Below are 19771 nucleotides of genomic sequence, written 5' to 3'. Positions count from 1 at the left end.
TGTTTGCAAAATGAACCCAAGCAGAACATCTGGCACAGAACGTCTGGATGCTCTGCAGTTCAGCTTCCTTTCTGCGGCATTTCCTTTCTGATTATGAAGGAAGTGGCCCTATGTTTTCAGGAAACATTATGTTTTCAATTTCAATTCTTGTCAACTTCAGTTGGGTGATTGATTTTAATCCAAGATTTAAAAAGTTTTTTATATTCCATTGGTCAAACCCCTACATGTTCCTAAGAAACGAGACGTAAACCAATCCACTTAAATGGAAGCATTCTGGATTGGCACATTTCCCCAGAGAGTCTCCCCTTCTCTCTCATAACAGACCTGCCCTCCACCATTGATTTTCTCTGCTAAACTGTAGTTAGTGGCAAAGCATTTTGTCTTCATCTAGGATGGCTAAATAACTACCCACAGATGCCTGTGTGCTTGAACTTATCAGAAGACCTAGGAAAGCATACGGTAAAAATTCTGCTCCTCTAAACATGTTTAGCTTCAGTTGTGTCAATTCAGCCTAATCTGCCTGTGTTTTAGCTTAGAAATTCACAGGAATTCATTCATTCATTCATTCATTCAATCTATATACAGTACTGTCCTTAATCCGAAGGTCTCGGGGCATATTATTCTGTTAAGTTTTTGTCTCTAAATGAACTCCTGCTTCCTAATACACCATCCATACCTATTTTGAAAATATATTTCTGGATTTTTAGAGTGTTAACCATTTGCACAGTGTTTTTGCAGTGGTTCAATATACAGGTGGCTGGATCTCAGCAAGGGCTAAACATTTGCACAACCTGCTTAGGGAGATTTGCAATAAATGGACTCTGAGAACATGGGCACTGAATCCCCAGGCATGTCCCGAGAGTAATAAGGTAACCCATGGCTTCAGATTCTCAGCATAAACACATGTAGAGCCGCCGCCTATTAAGTGAATGGATATCTATTTATATCACTTCCTGCTGACATAAAGGATAGTGAGCGCTTCATTTGAAATCATACATAATCAGCAACTGAAATTTCAGTAACGGCTTTGAAAATGAGTGATAGTAGATGGATCCACTTCATACCCAGAGAGAATATAGCTAAAGGGTATTTAAGGAACCTATGTGTTAAATGACTAGGCACATGTGATAGTTATGTATGTAGACAGATGTAGCAGCACTACCAATGTCTGCTTATATAAAGAGAAATGAGCCAATTATGATAGCCGAAGGAAGAGGTCAACTGCAAGTTAAAGCTTTTTCAAAATTGTCTGTTGAATAGGGAAATAATGCTTTTTATCGTTGAGCTGGGAGGGATACCAAGGGTCATCTAGTCCAACCCTCTGCAATGCAGGAGTCTCAACTTAAGCATCCATAGAGTGCAAACCTCCCGAGCGGAGGGGACTTTGTCTAAAGCCTTACTGAAATCAAGATACACCACATCCACAGCATCCCCCTGATTCACCAAGCTTGTAACACTATCAAAAAACTTCTGATATTGAAAGAGACTCTGGCATGCGATGAGACCCCCGAGTGGAACCTTGGTTTTTTGATGCCTTGGTACTCAAACATTTCAGCTCCTGAATGTTGAAAACCTGGAAGTAAGTGTTCTGGTTTTCGGAAGCTGAACGGACTTCCGGAACGGATTAGGTTTGAGAACCAAGGTACCACTGTACAACCTTTAGAAGACATCTGAAGGCAGCCCTGTATAGGGACATTTTTAATGTTTTATGTTTCATTATGTTTTTTTTACATTATGTTGGAAGCTGCCCAGAGTGACCAGCAACCCAGTCAGATGGGCAGGGTAAAAATAATAAAAATATTGTTGCTGTTGTTAAATATACAGATCATATGCATGTAGATCAGAAAAGATTTGGGGTGACTGATTGCATTTTTTAATTTGGATGTTCTGTGTTGTTGTTTTTAAATCAATATGTCCTCTGGCTACCTAGTTTGTTATTCCACAGGCTAATTTGTTGGAAAAGACAAAAAAAAAATCCTCCCAGTAGCACCTTAGAGACCAACTAAGTTTGTTCTTGGTATGAGCTTTCGTGTGCATGCACACTTCTTGTTGGAAAAGGATTGCTTTTTCATGACAAGGAGCATAGTGATTTTCCTGCATGTGTGCTCCATGGTACATTAAAGGTACCCAATAGCTCATGGAACATCCACAAGATAGATAGATAGATAGATAGATAGATAGATAGATAGATAGATAGATAGATAGATATATAGCAACTAAAATCACTTACAGTGAAGAAAGCTGTAATATTCTGAAGTGTGGCAGAAGTGGTTTTCAACACATTCACTGCATTCCAAGGCGGCTGTTTTCAGGACAGCGAATGTTGGTGCCAATCACTTCCACCCCACTTAAAATTTCTACTCCCCTTTAGACATTCATCTGAATATGTGAGGGCTAAAATGGTTGGTGGGGCAGGGACACAAACCATGTGGGCTCTTCTTTAGACTACAGAGAAGTTATAATCTCTACATCCCTCCGGTCAATATGTAAAGGTCCAAAGAGCATGGGTAGTATCCATCTACTGTGGCCCATCAGTGCAAGGATTTATGTTTGCATGAAAAAAAACACCCATCTTTACACTCCCCATGCAATCCCTACATGTGTTCTAGGAGTTTCTCCAAACCTCTGGGGCAACCCAGCCAGATGGTCAGGGTATAAACATTTTTTCAAATAAATAAATGAATAAATAATATAAGCACAAGGAAGTCCCCAGTACATCTTCTCTATGAATATGGAGGACTGGGGCAGGCCATTGTTATATTACCCAAATACTCCCCAAGCATGCAAAAACATCCCTACGTTATGTGAGCAAAGGTCTGCTATAGGAATCTGGGACAGTCACCCTATAGTTTTCCTGCAGAGATCATGGGTTCCCTACCAATGATAAGAGAAGAGCCAGCCACTTCTTTCCTATTACTTATTTGTGACATGGAGATTTGAATCCATCTCATCAGAAACTGGCACAGCCCTACCAACCTCCTTTCACATGCATTGTCCAGGAGCCATGAGGCGACCGCTGGATTATGCTGTATTCAGGCCAGTGATTTAGAGGTGAAAGGCTTCATATCACTTCAGCTGTTGAAATCTCCAGAGGTTTAAGCTATACAGAGCACACACACACACACACAGCAATTCCAGACAGCGTTCTCCAGAATAGCTGGAGAATGGCCCCCTGTACCAAAATAACAGTCTGCCACGTACAAATGGAGCTTCCAGATGAGAATGTCATTGCCTAATCGGGAGAAACATATTCAGGTCAAGTGCCAGATGCAGTTATTCAGGGGAACAGTGTAGGTCCTTGCAGCCTTTGGGGAAGGAGCATAATACCAGACTTCTAAAAAAGAACGGAGAGGCGTCTGCAGATACCAGAGGAAGAAGCCTTTGGTAGATCCCTCGCCCCACCCCCCACCCCTGTGTTGCAGACCATGATTATTACCTAGTCCTGTAATTCTGGAGTGCAAGCTTTTCTGCTGGAGAAAGGAGAACATTTTTACCTTTCACAGCAGATTGCAAATTGTATTTGCTGCAGAATTTAAAGAGCCCCAGAATTTAAAGAGCCCCCTGCATTGCAGGCCTTTTCGCACCTGATCATGGGAGGGCGGGAACCTGATGGACTTCAGCTACAAAAGCTGAGGCTGCTGAACAGACTCTTGGGCTGGGGGGTTGTTTAGGTGTCTTGTTGGGGGGCGGGTGGGTATTGTTGCTGTTGCTGTTTTTTTGTATTTTTGTTCTTGTGAATTGCATGGAAATTGTTCAGTTTAGTTGGGTATTTTTAAAATGTTTTATTTACTGTTTATGCCTACTTTTGTTATGATGTTTGTATTTTTATGTTGAAATAATGTAATTTTATTCACGTTGTAAGCCGCCTTGAACATGGCTTGAATTATAGATAGGCGACATAGAAAATAAAATTATGTAGGTAGGTCGGTATAGAAACTTGTATTTGGGGTGAGAATGTGGGATCGCACCCGTGATCAAAGTGCATGGCTGCAAGTCGAATCATTTATATGAATGAATGAATAAAATAGAATTTAGACTGCTTATGTACTGATGCTATTTATTATTATTATATTATTATTATTATTATTATTATATTATTATTATTATATTTGTATACTGCCATATACCCATAGATCTCAGGGCAGTTCACATGGAAAAAATAAGTATTCAAGTAATTTTTAATAAGCATTTGCTGAATTAGGGTTTTTTGTGCGTGCAAGAGGGAACAAAACTATATACCGGGTGAGTTATGGGTGTTCAATAGCCAGTTGCCTAAACCCAAACAAGAAATGAGAAGCCAAAATGGACAGATCTGCCCATCTCTGTTTTGTTTACTTTGTTTGGGGGAGCTATTGCTCACAGCTTAGAGCAAAAATTCAGTCCCAGACATATCTAGTTGAAAGGATCTCAAGTAGCAGGACTGGGAAAGCCCCCTCCCTGAGCCTCGGAGAGTCAGAATAAGCAGCACTGGGCAATTGTCTGATTCAGTGGAGTGCAGTTCTAGGGCAGAGAGAAAACAAGCTTCCTCCCTCTGCCATGTGACAGCCCTTTAGATATTTGGAGATGGCTATCATATCTCTTCTCTATCTCATCTTCTCCAAGCTAAACATACCCAACTCCCTCAACCGTTCCATAAGGTTTGGTTTCCAGACCCTTGATCATTTTGGTTGCCTCCTCTGCACACTTTCCAGCTTGTCAATATGCTTCTTAAACTGTGGTGCCCAGAATTGGACACAATATTCCATTGTGTTCTGATCAAGACAGAAGAGAGTGGTACTATTACTTGATCGAGACACCATACTTCTGTTGATGCAACCTAGAATAACATTGGCTCCCCCCCCCTGCCCCGCATCACACTGTTGACTCATGTTAAGCTTGTGGCCCACTAAGACCCCTAGATCCTTTTTACATGTCCTACTGGCAAACCAGGTGTCCCCCATCTTATATTTGTGCAGCTGTTTCTTCCTGCCTATGTGCAGAACCTTAGATTTGTCCCTACTGAATTTCATTCTGTTAGTTTGGTCCCCATTTCTCCAATCTGTTAACGTCGTTTTGAATCTTAATTCAGTCCTCTGTGACATTAGCTACCTCTCCCTGTTTGGTGACATCTGCAAATTTGATGAGCATCCCTTCAATTCCTTCATCCAAGTCATTTAGAAAGATGTTGGACAACAGTATAGACTGCGTGCGGACTACATAGAGAAAACAAGTCCTCAGTCTCTATTGACAAAAATGCTGTGTTTACACAACCACGGGAGCTGGATGTGTGCTCAAACCACTTCCACTGCATTTCAGAATGTATGTCCATCTTTGCATTTCCCATTCCCTAGGTTATTTTGGGGATTTAGCTACAAGAGAGAAGTGCCATAAAGCTCCCACTAAGTATTCCCCTTGCTGTGGCAGCTACATCTTGCTCCCACTGACCTGGAAGATGCCTTGTGGGAGACAGTGTGGTGTAATGGTTAAGAGCGGTAGACTTGTAATCTGGGGAACCGGGTTCGCGTCTCCGCTCCTCCACATGCAGCTGCTGGGTGACCTTGGGCTATTCACACTTCTCTCAAGTCTCTCAGCCTCACTCACCTCACAGAGTGTTTGTTGTGGGGGAGGAAGGGAAAGGAGATTGTGAGCCGCTTTGAGACTCATTAAAAGGTAAAGGGACCCCTGACCATTAGATCCAGTTGTGTCTGACTCTGGGGTTGTGGCGCTCATCTCGCATTACTGGCTGAGGGAGCCAGCGTACAGCTTCCAGATCATGTGGCCAGCATGACAAAGCCGCTTCTGGTGAACCAGAGCAGTGCACGGAAACACCGTTTACCTTCCCACCGGAGTGGTACCTACCGGTATTTATCTACTTGCACTTTTGACGTGCTTTCGAACTGCTAGGTGGGCAGGAGCTGGGACTGAGCAATGGGAACTCACCCCATTGCGGGGATTTGAACCGCTGACCTTCTGATCAGCAAGCACTAGGCTCTGTGGTTTAACCCACAGCGCCACCCGCATCCCAATTTGAGACTCCTTAGGGTAGTGATAAAGTGGGATATCAAATCCAAACTCTTCTTCTTCTCTTCCTCCCACAAATAAGTCACTGCATCCAAAGGAAACAACTTTAGAGACATTTCAAAATCTACTGCCATTATGGATACAGAAAGCTGAATTTCCCAACTGGTGTTATTAAAGAAGGCTCGCAGTCAGGATTGACCCCATTTTTAATTTAAAAAGACCCAGATGCAGCTTTGAGCTATCTGCAACAAATGCAATCTTATATGAGCCTCTCTTGGTTATTGTGTGATGAAGAGGGGTGAAGGGAGATAAAAGAGCAACAAAGTTAATTACAAAACCTCATACATTCATATTCTTCACTCTACATTACTTTGCAAATGCTAAAAAGAAAGTGTCTAGAAAACCATGTTTCTAAAATGCTATTTTATAGCTATGCTAGTTTATTGCTGTGCAACCATGCGCCACATCTCATTTCTTTCAGGGTCTGCAACTATAAACAGTTTTCCTGCACAACCAACACAGAGCATGCAATGGAAGCAGAGTCTCCCATAAACATTGCATATCCAGCTGTGCTTCAAACATGACCTGAATTTGACCTCCAAGGGATTCAGGCTCCCGGACCCATTAGCTACCCTGTTAAGACTGCCAATTATTATGGCTTATGTGAGAGTTTCCTCTCATTTGACTGCATGTCTGCTGGGAGCCAGGCTAGGCTTAGGAAATGTTCTGAAGTCGCATGATGCAGCCTCCTGCTGACGCTCAGTGAGTTTGAGCACAGCCTAGATGGGATGGACCAAATGTCAGCCGCTCTGAGCTCTCTGGGAGGGCACAGGGCTGATTATACCATTTATGGCCTTTTAAACTGTGTGTATATATATAATGGTTTTATTATGACATGTACTCTTCTGTTTTTATACACTACACCAGTGTGGTGTAGTGGTTAAGCGGTGGACTCGTAATCTGGGGAACCGGGTTCGCGTCCCCGCTCCTCCACATGCAGCTGCTGGGTGACCTTGGGCTATTCACACTTCTCTGAAGTCTCTCAGCCCCACTCACTTCACAGAGTGTTTGTTATGGGGGAGGAAGGGAAAGGAGAATGTTAGCCGCTTTGAGACTCCTTCGGGTAGTGATAAAGAAGGATATCAAATCCAAACTCTTCTTCTTCTTCTTCTTCTTCTAAGCTGCCCTATGGTCTTCGGATAAAAGGCTATAAAAATTTAATGTAAACAAGGATTTGTCCCCTCATTTTACAGTGATCCAGGAATGAATGGTCCCTTTGACTATCTGATAGCTTTAATGTTCACTTCCATCACATGAATAGCTTGTTTAGGGAAGTTTTTAATCTGTGATATTTTAATGTATTTTAATATTTGTTGGAAGCCGCCCAGAGTGGCTGGGGAGACCCAGCCAGAAGGACGGGGTACAAATAATTATGATGATGAAGATGATGATGAAATGACATTCCCAAGAGCCTCCTCTGTTGTAATGGAGCTCAGGTTCAAAAGATATCTAGATAACTGTCCCACATTCCTGGCAGCAGGGGGCACTGGTGTGCGAAGCTCTCTCTCTGCAATCTAGAAAATGCATATGGTGCACTGCCCTCCATGTGCTAATATGGTTTGGACAGCTTAAGTATGGAAACTGAGTGCATTCTAGTCTTACATAGTTTACCATTGCTGGTGTTGCATGTCATTTAAGTGTTTAATAACCATATATGCCTAATGTGTCTATTCCTCTCTCTCTCTCTCTCTCTCTCTCTCTAACACACACACACACACACACACACACACTTTCCCAACTGCTTTCCAGCTGCTGTTTCTTTTTTCAACTGCACATTTTGTGTCCAACTGCACACTAAAAAAACCCAACAAAAATTTGGATCATCTTGGATGATTCTTTCTACCTGCGTGTGTAACAACTGCTCCCAATTTTCTCCAGTACAAACAGAAGCAATTTCCACGGCAGCTTGCAAGAGCTGGATTTTTCCTCCAGCTAATCCATTTTCTTTCTTGGCTGTGTGTGCATGCTAGACAGAGATGCATTTAGGGATACATGAATCTAATTGCATAAGACAACAACAGAGACAGTGCACTCTGACACATATTCCCTCCACAGCCAGAGCCTTGGTTTTCTGGGAACTAAATCCCCATAACGAAGGGCACATTGCTGAGTGCTGTTGTGACTGCTCGACATCCTTCATTACGCCCTCAGAGTGCACACGAGTAATGACTGAATTGCTCAGAGTTTAAAGATTTCACAGCACATGCAGCATCTCTAGGTCAATGTTGTGCAATAATTATAGTTATGCACTAGAGGCAAAAAGGAAAAGCAGTACTGCAGACTGTTGTTCTCTGCCAAGCACGCCCTAACTCTGCTCTGATTTGCAAGCAACAACAGCAAATCTTGTACAGAAATAATAGGTGAGGCAGAGGACAGGTGCGTTTTAAATTCCAGCAAGAATACAAGGGAGCTTCCTTGTCATTACATAAATTACTGGAAGAAAGCATACTGGATGGCAGAAGCCAATCACTAATCGGAAGCCTCTGATTAGCCTATCAAATAATATGTATGTAGTATATCTTGACATAGCACAACCAAATTTGTGTTTAAAGCTCTTATAACAACAGAGCTGTGGCACAATCTACTAGAAAATTCTCAAAGGGGTGTGAGAAAGAAAGAAGAAGAAGAAGAAGAAGAAGAAGAGGAGGAGGAGGAGGAGTTTGGATTTGATATCCCGCTTTATCACTACCCAAAGGAGTCTCAAAGCGGCTAACATTCTCCTTTCCCTTCCTCCCCCACAACAAACACTCTGTGAGGTGAGTGAGGCTGAGAGACTTCAGAGAAGTGTGACTAGCCCAAGGTCACCCAGCAGCTGCATGTGGAGGAGCGGAGACGCGAACCCGGTTCCCCAGATAACGAGTCTACCGCTCTTAACCACTACACCACACTGGCTCTCAGAACTTTCAGGAGGGTCAAGAACCTGTTCCCATCCCCCTTAATATGTATGGACATTTTTTTTATTGTGCATATCCAAAGTAGGCACTGGGCTGGTGACCCCTGTTCTAGAACCTGGGTCCATTTCAGGTCTCCATCCTGGTTTTTCTAACTTAAATTCCTTCTCCTTGCTTCAGATCATGTTCTTTAACTCTCTAACTCAATTTGCCAAGTTTCGTTTACTGATATGCAACCTTTCAATTCCTTCTCCCAAATTCTTCGCAAATAAGGTTCAAGTAAAGGTAAAAGTAAAGGTACCCCTGACCGTTAGGTCCAGTCGCGGACGACTCTGGGGTTGTGGCGCTCATCTCACTCTATGGCCGAGGGGAGCCGGTGTTTGTCCACAGACAGCTTCCAGGTCATGTGGCCAGCATGACTAAGCCGCTTCTGGCGAACCATAGCAGCACACGGAAACGCCGTTTATCTTCCCACCGGAGTGGTACCTATTTATCTACTTGCACTTTGATGTGCTTTTGAATTGCTAGGTGGGCAGGAGCTGGGACCGAACAACGGGAGCTCACCCCGTCACGGGGATTCAAACCACCAACCTTCTGATCGGCAAGCCCAAGAGGCTCAGTGGTTTAGACCACAGTGCCACCCGTGCCCCTTAATTTGTTGGGATTTCCCCCCCCCTCGAGTTTCAATTTCTCAAGCAGGACTGAAACTAAAGCAGAAAGCAACCATTTCACAAACACAAAACACATTTTACAAAACACAAAATGGCTGAATCACTTTAATTCCTTCACAGTGTAGTTGCACAAGTTTTGAGAATTTGATAAAGGTTACCCAAAATGTTTAAAACCCTTAAATGTTCTCCCCATGTGGAAAGGTAAGATTGTAAATATGTGGTGGAGAGAAGGTATTGTAATGTTTTTTTAAAAACTGCTCAATCTAACTTTAAGCTCAAAAACATTCTAAAATGAAGCAATATATGTGTGAGAAGTGGGAATTAAGGCAGAAAACAGTCGCTGCTGTATTGCGTGAGAGCAACAGATTCCTTCGAAATAGTGACCGCACAACCCCATGCTTAGTTGATTACTCTTGACAAGATAACCACCCAAGGAAGAAGAGTTTTCTTCCACTTTGCACTTAATGGGGCCCTGAGGAAACAACATGATGGAGATACTTGATGCCCGCATTGCACTGGGCAGCTCATTACTATCAGGCATGCAAAGCATCAAATAAGGACATTTACTGGAGTCGTTTTCAGGTATTCCGCCCGCACACCGGAGTGACCCCCACCCACTGACGCTAAATCGGGTTCTCTCCCTGGAGAGCACGCGTTGCGGTGGGGGATGGCAAGCCACCTCCCTGGCCACTGGGTGGGGTTAGCCGGCTGGCCACAGCTTCCATAGGGCCCTGAGTGTTGCTGGGATGAATTAAATGTTGCAATATGGTGATGGACAGCCCAGCGTCCTTTATATTGCTCTGCACGCAGGGCGATCTCTCTCTTGGCTGTGTGCTTCGGATCACCCACCCGCCCTCCCTTTGTTTTAGGCCTCTGCATTGACCTTGCAACTGCCTGTCATGGGGTCGTCTGCTCTTGGGGCAGGGGCCCAGTAGGAATTTTTCCACTTGGCTGATTGGCTGTTGCCATTTGGTTTTCGCCTACTGCAGTAGCAACTAGTCACAACTTGTAAGGTTGGTGGTTAGGCATTGGTTATTGTGTTGGTACTGGTAGGGTGCTGTGGGTTAAACCACAGAACCTAGGGCTAGCCGATCAGAAGGTCGGCGGTTCGAATCCCTGCGACGGGGTGAGCTCCCGTTGCTTGGTCCCAGCTCCTGCCCACCTAGCAGTTCGAAAGCACGTGAAAGTGTAAGTAGATAAATAGGGACCGCTCCAGGGAAGGTAAACGGCATTTCCGTGCACTGCTCTGGTTCGCCAGAAGCGTCTTAGTCATGCTGGCCACATGACCTGGAAGCTGTATGTGGACAAACACTGGCTCCCTTGGCCTATAGAGCGAGATGAGCGCTGCAACCCCAGAGTCGGACACGACTGGACCTGATGGTCAGGGGTCCCTTTACCTTTACCTTTTACTGGTAGGGTGATGCCCCCCTCCAGAATGATGATAGTGTGCAGGGAATTCCGTTAAAGGAATCCAGGGGCTCGACATGCTTTTGTCCGAACCCCCGGTAGAGGGACAGGGCCACGCAAGAGCCCCTGGGACCTCTGGGGAGAGGGAGGCTCTGACCCCAGCCTCCTTAACTCTCCCCAGATGGCATTCTCCCGTCGCTGACCGAAAGTCAGTTCTGTCCTGGTGGACAGCTAGTCTGAACCAAGGCCTACGCAACCACTCACATGATTTGTATTTGAATAAAGTTGTGGCCTAAATTATTGCCAAAAATCCAAACACAATTATGTCTGAAGTGTGAATTTCTTGGGGGGTGGCTTGGGGACCTCAACACGCAAGTAGGGCTGCGCAGTGGGGAGTCTGGCCGGCTGAAGCGGCTGGCGCCACCCTGTTTTAAGGGGTGTACACACAGCGCCCTGCAAGCCAAAGTGATATAAAGGTAGACAAGCCCCCACTTCCTCAGCCCTTTTACAATTTCTTTAACAACTGACTGGTTAAAAGAGTTATAACCCTGTGGGTCGGGGGCGGGGGGGGAGTTAAATTCATGCAACCAAGTCTCTTGCAAACATATTATATCAAATTTCTGGAGTATACAAATGAAGTCCTTAGCCACCTTCTTATTATCCCAGCAGGTTCCATGAAAGAATGCTAAAAATGTTTCTTTCTGGATGTTTTGTAATCAGTTATGGTACCTTAGAGGAGAGCTGAAGGTATCATAAATTGCTTTTCTGTAATTACCCCCAGACCTGGGCTTACTTGAGCATTTGTTAATGCTTAATCCCTTTGATTTGTGGGAAATGGATTGCTAGCAGGGTAGGAGTTCTGGGCCTCTAACCTGGGCATATTTCTTCCAGTACCTGCCAATTTGGGCCAATACAATGGTTTCCCCTTCTTGTCTATTGGAGTGTATCTGGATATTATTAGAGTAGGTGACAAAGACAGGAGTCTTCTGGCTCGAGAACTTACTGCTCCTTCCTCTCAAATGGCCTTTTCCAGACTGTAGTTCCCTTTCTCTAGTAAGTATGGGGGATGGATATAAACACTGGATGGGGGCATTATTTGGGCAACCTTTTTAATTTGAATAACAGCTCTCTGCCAACAAAAATAGGAATTGGAGACCAAAATTTATCCCATACATCAGGATCCTGAAAATTTAGTTCAATACTGCCTCTCCAGTCTCAATTAGACAGGTATTTGTAACATAAATAAATGATTTCCTAAATCTAGAAGCTGAGGTTGCCTGGGAGCATACAACATCTCCTAACAAGTGTGGCTCAGTTGTCCAGGTAGCTAGCTTTTATTTAGAAAAAGGCTTCTCCAGCCTTACTTGCATTCTCACTATGTAAAGGACCATGGCTGTCCATCTTGCCACAATCACTTTGCAGTTACCTCTACCTCCTGTGCTGAGTCACAATAATCCAGCATAAATTTCCGGACTAATTTTGGCAATGGGTTTCTGGACGCTTTAACTGAAGCACTACAGGTCTGTGCTCATGTAATAATCATGTTAAAACTGCAGTGTATCCTTAGGATGAGATGGTCTTCTACGTTTTTCTCATGAGTTTGTTATCAGTTAAAAACATCAAAGCCAAACAGCTGCTCTTCCAGCTCCTGTCCTCCAATTAAAATATATGACTTTTAAGGCCACATAGAAGTAAAACAGTTAAAAGAGATATGCTCCTTACCAGAATTTGCAATTAGTATTAAGTGCTGAGACAAATGACTTTAAAACTATTCAATTAAAACCAGAACAGACTGTGGAGCTCGAGGACAAGCAGCCATACTTGTTGCCATCTTCGCACTGAAGATTGAACCTGCCCTAAAGATATTTAGTAGGAAATTGGATGATGGCGAATTGGATTTTTAAAAGGCAAAATAGTATTAGAATTGGTGTTGTCAGAGATGCACAAGGCAAACTGTGTTCTAATGCTCAGGAACTTGGCAAAGTCTTTTTATATGGATTTTAATATTACAGATATATATTCTGTATTATTTTATGAATGCAATCCCTAATTGCAAGTTTGTCATGGCCTTTGGCTAGAATAATAAACTTATGAACTTGTTGGGTAACAATGGTGCAATTGCAGAATCGCACCAGGGCCCATGGTAGCAAGGGCAGCCAGACTGTGAGCTTTGCATTACAGAGGCTGGACTAGATCAGGGGTCAGCAACCTTTTTCAGCCGTGGGCCGGTCCACCATCCCTCAGACCATGTGTTGGGCTGGACTATATTTTGGGGGTGTGTGTGTGTGTGTGTGAATGAATTCCTATGCTCCACAAATAACCCAGAGATGCATTTTAAATAAAATGACACATTCTACTCATGTAAAAACACGCTGATTCCCGGACCGCAGGCTGGATTGAGAAGGCGATCAGGCCGCATCCGGCCCCCAGGCCTTACATTGCCTACCCCTGGACTAGATGAACCCTCAGGATCCCTTCCAACTCTACAGTTCTATGACAGAACATGGTTATAATAGGCCTCTGAGAGCACACGCCAAATTGAGGACGACTAAAAAGTGAAATGACATTAAATAGACATTTGGTGCTTCTGTGGGAGGGGGTGGGATTTAAAAAAAACCCATTAAAAATCAACTGTGTATGAATCACTGTTTATATATATGTAAAATTAAAAAATAAATGTTTACTGTTTCACAGAATCACAGAATCATAGAGCTGGAAGAGACCACAAGGTCTCTTGTGTTTTTCTAAAATATAAGTTAATGCTTCTTGTCAGCTGCCTTGGTAAACTTGAGGAAGAAGGAGCCGTGTTCCTCTGCCGCTCTCTGTAGTTCCTGGTTTCCACCCCACAATTCTTATGCCCCATTTAATCGTTCCCTTTTAACTCAAATATTTGAGTTATAACAGAAGTGCAAAAGCCAGCGAGAATAAAGTAGGACAACAGAACAAATGCTGGAAGATATAGGTCTAGTATTTTAGATATAGGTCTAATATTTCTTCACTTCCGGCAGCTGTGTATTAATCAGCTCCCACCAACCCCCAAAGGGTGCATTTTATCAAAGAAAAATGTTAATTAATGTTCTTTACCAGGACCATAATGTCACTGTTACTATGTCATGAAATACCTTTTAGAAAAAATGCCCCTCTCCTTTCTGCTGACACCGATGGAAGGGGGGGGGGGAACCAGCAATTCAGCAAGCCAATAAAAGGGGCCGATTTTAAGTGCTTTTTTCTGCTTCGTACTCTGTGACTTTCTGGTGACAACAACATTTCAGCCCATGGATTTTCAAAGCAGCTCAAGCTCACCCGTTCTTTCCCCACTTTCCTCTTTACACCAGAGTGAAATTCAGGACATGGCATTAGCTTAAAAGAAATAAGCATCAACAGGATGAACTCTGGTCTTCTTTGCTTAGGTGAAACTCCCTTTGAATCCGATGGAAGTTTGATCCGTGTAACTGAGAACGGGTTTAATGCTACAGGCACAGAACTGCTGCTATGCTACGCAAAATTCAGAGTGCAGCTGCATGCAAGGAATTAAGGATTTGCTGGCTTAACGATTAACTTCTTTATCCTCCTTAAAACTTATTATGACATCATCTTTTGAAACTCTCATTGATTAACTCACTGGTTCCTTCAGTGCGAAGCACTTCGGCCAACGCTTTTGTGGACCAATAAATTAAATGAATGGTTTCCTGACCCACCTAATGGAAATAAAAAAAAAAAACGAGCAAGCCAACTATACAAAAGGCGTGTGTATCTGAAACTGGGACCAGGTGCGCTTTATTCCAGTCAGAGGGAGAGAGGAGCAACAGCTAAATATGCCAGTTTGAAATGAGCAGCTAATTAACGCCTGGCGAGACACAGGTGTAACTCTGTGGCAGTGGAAATGACACAGCAAAAGCAAACATTTGGTTAGTTCGCTTTAGTGTAATGGCATGAAATGGGTCAATTGCCTAATGGAAAGCATATCTTAATTTAACTGGGGGGGGGATAGCATGAGTTCATGAACTTGGGCACCAGAGCAGAAAACAACTAAAAATGAAGAGCTATAATTATAACACATATATAGTAGGTGAGTGCACCAACCGCAATATTTGGTTCAGACCCCAAATAGCAGATCACAAAATGTGGCCTCAGGTGCTGCCTGATTTGGCTCACTGTCAGTTTGAGTCGGCTTCCCTTCACTATTGTGAGTTAAAAAAAACGCCAGAAGTTTTTTGCAGACATACTAATCCGTCAAGAGTGGATAAAACCACAACCAAATGGGTCCAGGGGACTCTGTGCTATGTAAATTTGATTTCTGTAAAAGAAAAGATGGCATATTTAGCTTTCTAAATCGGGGGCTGGGGTTGCATGAAATGGGCAGGCGCAGTTGTCTCTTCTGAAGGCATGGATCCTGCCAAGTTTCAGAAGGATCCTTGCAGAAGCTTTCCTGTAAGGGTCGCTGTTACAGGTTTTTTGATGTGTAAAAAAAAGGAATCACTTGATCTTTCCCTAGTGTTTTGTGGGTAACTGATCTGAAAACTGCAGCCTTTCCCTAACAAAAGACAAACAAACAGGTTCATAGGCAATGCTATTCTTCTAGAAAAAAGGTGCCGGTATTACCATGAAGTTGTTACAGCAAGTGCCACACTTTTATCCAGTGCTTTTTTTCTAGAAAAATGTGCCGGTGCTGTGTACCATTCAGCACCCCCAGAAAAAGTACTGTTCATAAGCATCTGTACTAACTGCCATTATTTGTGGTTCCTATTAGTCGTTTACTTATGCAAATGACTCAAAGTAACGTACGTATCATTAGAGCTGACTTTGGGGTGAGAAGAAGTAAAACATAAAATCACTTCCTCTGATTATAAGTTAGATCTGTCAGGAAGGAAGGATATCTCCCTCCCCATCCTGATTTCTTCCTCAAACTTAGAAACATAGGTAAGTTTCACTGTTATAAGGCTGCTCCTTCCCCCAAGGCACTTTGACTGACAAGCACTGAAAACAACATTTCCTCTTATTACAAGCTAGACCTGTCAATCATGAAGGCGCTCCCCCTTCTTCCTCCTGGCACTGGCCTTTCCCTCAAACTAGAAATGTAAGGTTTGATTTTGTATAGCCGCTCCCTGGCATTCCCTTATATGGCAAGCTTAAAGACATAGATCCGTTTTTAGGAGATGCAGGGGCGTACCCAGGATCAAAACTGGGGGGGGGGGGCAAGCCATGGTCGTTCAGGTTGTGACATTTCAGCACGGAAAGGTGAATGAAACCAAAATTTTAGGGAATTATATATAATTATAGCAGTGCTTTATTACGGTAGTTATTACAATTATTTGGTTGATTTTTTTTTTAAAAAATTATTCTAGTTACATGTCCTTATACCAGGGGTGGCCAACTCCCAAGAGACTGTGATCTACTTTCAGCAGTGATCTACCCCCGTTTTTGGGGGTTCAGCTTAGGAGAGCTTTTTTTTTTCCTTTTAGGCTGCCGATAACCATTTAATTATTATATTATTATTATTTGCTTCTAGGGGGGCCCCCTCCTGCCCCCACTTGGGTACGCCCATGAGGAGATGCCTGTCTGCAGCATTTTTTTAAATGTCTGCATCATGGAGGAGACACAATGTGCTTCAGCAGTCCTTGCTTTGTTTAAGGCAATCCAAAAATCCCCTGGAGGTACCCAATCCTGGGTTTTGAGAGTAGTGAGGCAAGGGTCCGTGGTGTGCCTGCCTGCATGTGGAGCACCTACAGTATTCCCCGCCCCATAACTGGTAAACAAACCAATTTATACGCCAGTAGTGATGATATTACACTTCCCTGGTCTTAAATCTCACCTGAGAGGCGGGAGGAGATACATTTCTCCTGAGCTTATAAAATAAGAATGAGGAGATAAATAACAGCCAACAGCAATTATTTTGTGCCCTCTTCTGTCATATTAAAAAAAAAATGTTGTTTCCATGCTGTTTAGAAATGTTCTTCAAACCACAATTCAAACAATCTCAAGTTATTTTCCGATGAAGGCTGCTGGAAGCCTGGGACTGAGGCCAATACCAGGTACCCATCTGTTCTTTCCCTTTGTTCATTCAAATTCAAGAGGTTCTTTGGCAGAGAGTGATGATCAGGACAGTTATGAGCAAGCAGAAACTGGTTCCAAGACCACACAGAGAAAATGGCGCAAGTCCCCCCCCTCACCTGTTGTTGCACTGGATACTGTTGGCCACTGTTGCTCAGGTCCTCCAGGTCCCACACGTAATCCTCCTGCTTCCTCCATGTGTACAGCACTAAACAAATGTACACAAGTGATTAGATTATGCAGTTCTCATTAAAACAATATGGTTCCTTTTTAAAAGCAGTGTTGCCCTTTCCGCTACACATTCCAAAACGCTCACTGTCACAATTGCTCATAATCAGCAACATCATAATCATCACCCACAGCAGCAGCAGCAGCAGTAACCATTATGCAAATATACTGGGTTTATTCATTCTTACTTATGAAACTATGAATATACCACCTTTTCTGCTACAGTGTGCTTCCTGCAAAAGTATCACTCAAACCATCTAACGTTTCAGTTTTTCAAAATGTACAATAGTGGACCTTCATTGTATATTTGCATTCCACAACTTAATATATCCCTGCTCTCATCCAAGTCAGACAAATGTTGCACAAATGTTGCCTTTACAGAATGGGTTGTTTCCATTAATGAGATGTGACATGTCTAACATAGCTGGGAAATTGCTAAATCCCAATAGTGTTTATGCCTTACCATTGAAGTAAATAATGAAACACTGTCCTGTCAGTTCCAGGCATCCTTCAGCTTACTACCATTAACCAAACTCTTACAGCAAGTATTCTGCTGTAATTTACAATACCCAGCAGTGATGGCACCTTATGCCTTTGGCTTGGAGAAAGAGGGAACAGCAGGAAAGATTCCACAGAATCTTCTTCTGACACATTATGTGGTGAACGTTCTGCCATGAGACCAGCACATTTAACAACCATAGGTTATTAAGGTGTAAACTCAAGTGATGATGACAAAGGGTATGTGGGTTTAAAGAAATAAATATATGTGCTTTGCTTGTCATTTGGGGAACTTTGGTCCAAAATCCTAAAGTCAATTATTAGATTGTATTCATGGCAAAAATGTTGTCAATTTCCAAGCTAACCTTGCTTCATTAGATATAATTCATTGGCCCAATTATTTGCATATGTTTGTGACCATATTATAAAATAGGCCTTTATCCCAAAGTAGGTGCCCAGTGACATTTTGGAGTACCTGATTCTGTCTAGCTGCCTCTGAAGATGTCCCCAGTTACTATGCTAGGGTGTCACAGTCACACAGAACAGAGGGCGGGATTCAGCTAATGTGTCCCGTCAGTGCAAATTCACACAGGAGGGTTTTTCCTCCTCTGATCCCCTGACACTCCCCAAAATTGGCTTGGGGACAGGGAAAACTCCCAGAACAGCCTGCAAGGGGAGGAGAGGATCATTCTGTCTGGCAAGATGCAATGCTTGTGCTGATGGGACATTTGCCACAGCGCATTGTTTGAATACCACCCAGAGAGATGGGTTTCAATGTGGCAGGCCGTCTTGCTCAGTCATATTCTTGCTCAGCCATGACACACATTCTGTGTAGCTTTGGACACCTAACCAACCTCTCATGGCTATTGGAAGATAAACAATGTAACAGGTATAATGTGTATCACACAGGGAGCAGAAATGACTTATAAAATAGTAATGAAGATAGTAAACGAATCAAACGATTTGTAGAGATAAGGGCTTGTATCCAGTGAAGTCATACCACCTTGCAGGACACAACTTTCTCTCTTTCTCCCCACTGCCATGCACACTCCTGGAGCAGATTTGGGGGGTGCAGGGGTCCCAGGGAGAGGAGAGGGAAGGGGAATCCATTCTGCGAGTGTGCTAACAAGATGACTTCATTGGGTACAACCAACATTAGGTTTGAATGCTGTGCACTACCCTGGGAAAGAGGAGATTAAGAGGAGATATGATAGTCATATCTTAGGGCTGTCATATAGGAGATGAAGCAAACTTGTTTTCTTCTGCTCTGGAGGGTAAGACCTGAACCAATGGCTTCAAGTTACAAGAAAGGAGATTCCGACTAAACATTCGGGGGAACTTTCTGGCAGTAAGAGCTGTTTGACCGTGGAATGGTCTCCTTTGGGAGGTGGTGGACTCTCCTTCCTTGGGAGGTTTTTAAGCAGAGGTTAGATGGCCATCCATCATGGATGCTTTATCTGAGTTTCCTGCATTGCAGGGGGTTGGACTAGATGACCCTTGGGGTCGCTTCCAACTCTACAATTCTATGCTCAAATTGCATACCTGTGTAAATTAAAACCACATATCCTAAAGACACCACAGCCTCCTTCATTCCACAGAATCTGAACCCAGGGTCAAGCACTGGCACCCTTGGGGTCTCTCGGTCACTCAGAGATCAGGGTGGTGAACAATAATGTGGAAGGACGTTCAGTGGTTGCTCATGAGAAATCAGCCAAACGCAGAACTTCTAAACTAAGTTCTTTATTGTGCTGAATATTTACAGTGGAGCAAAAGTTCAAACGTCCATCTCATCCCTCCGCAGAGTCCGGAATGAACCCTTCCGGTTCTTAGTCCAGCAAAAGAGGCGCGGAGTCCTGAACCCCCGCCTCCCCCTTCCACGTCTTTCCTGCCTGCGAACTCGGGGCGTGGGAAACTGTCCCTGTTCCCTGCTTCCCCCTTGGTGCTCAGGCTCCGCGATCTCTCCAC

The 19771-nt window shown here is 43.5% G+C and overlaps 1 protein-coding gene and 1 pseudogene across 4 annotated transcripts in view; both read right to left on the bottom strand.

The window, feature by feature from the left end:
• Window positions 1-19771, bottom strand: part of LOC117049500 (protocadherin alpha-5-like) — a 132756-nt gene that overhangs the window by 20137 nt on the left and 92848 nt on the right. For all 4 annotated transcript variants that reach the window (XM_033154221.1, XM_033154222.1, XM_033154224.1 and 1 more), the window contains exon 3: window positions 17200-17288. In XM_033154221.1, coding sequence (XP_033010112.1) covers window positions 17200-17288 — 89 coding nt within the window. The remainder of the gene's footprint in view (window positions 1-17199; window positions 17289-19771) is intronic.
• Window positions 17257-19771, bottom strand: part of LOC117049502 — a 156642-nt pseudogene continuing 154127 nt past the window's right edge.

This window comes from Lacerta agilis, chromosome 7, assembly GCF_009819535.1.
Source record: "Lacerta agilis isolate rLacAgi1 chromosome 7, rLacAgi1.pri, whole genome shotgun sequence".
Taxonomy (NCBI): Eukaryota; Metazoa; Chordata; class Lepidosauria; order Squamata; family Lacertidae; genus Lacerta; species Lacerta agilis.
This window is presented reverse-complemented; position numbering and strand designations above follow the sequence as displayed.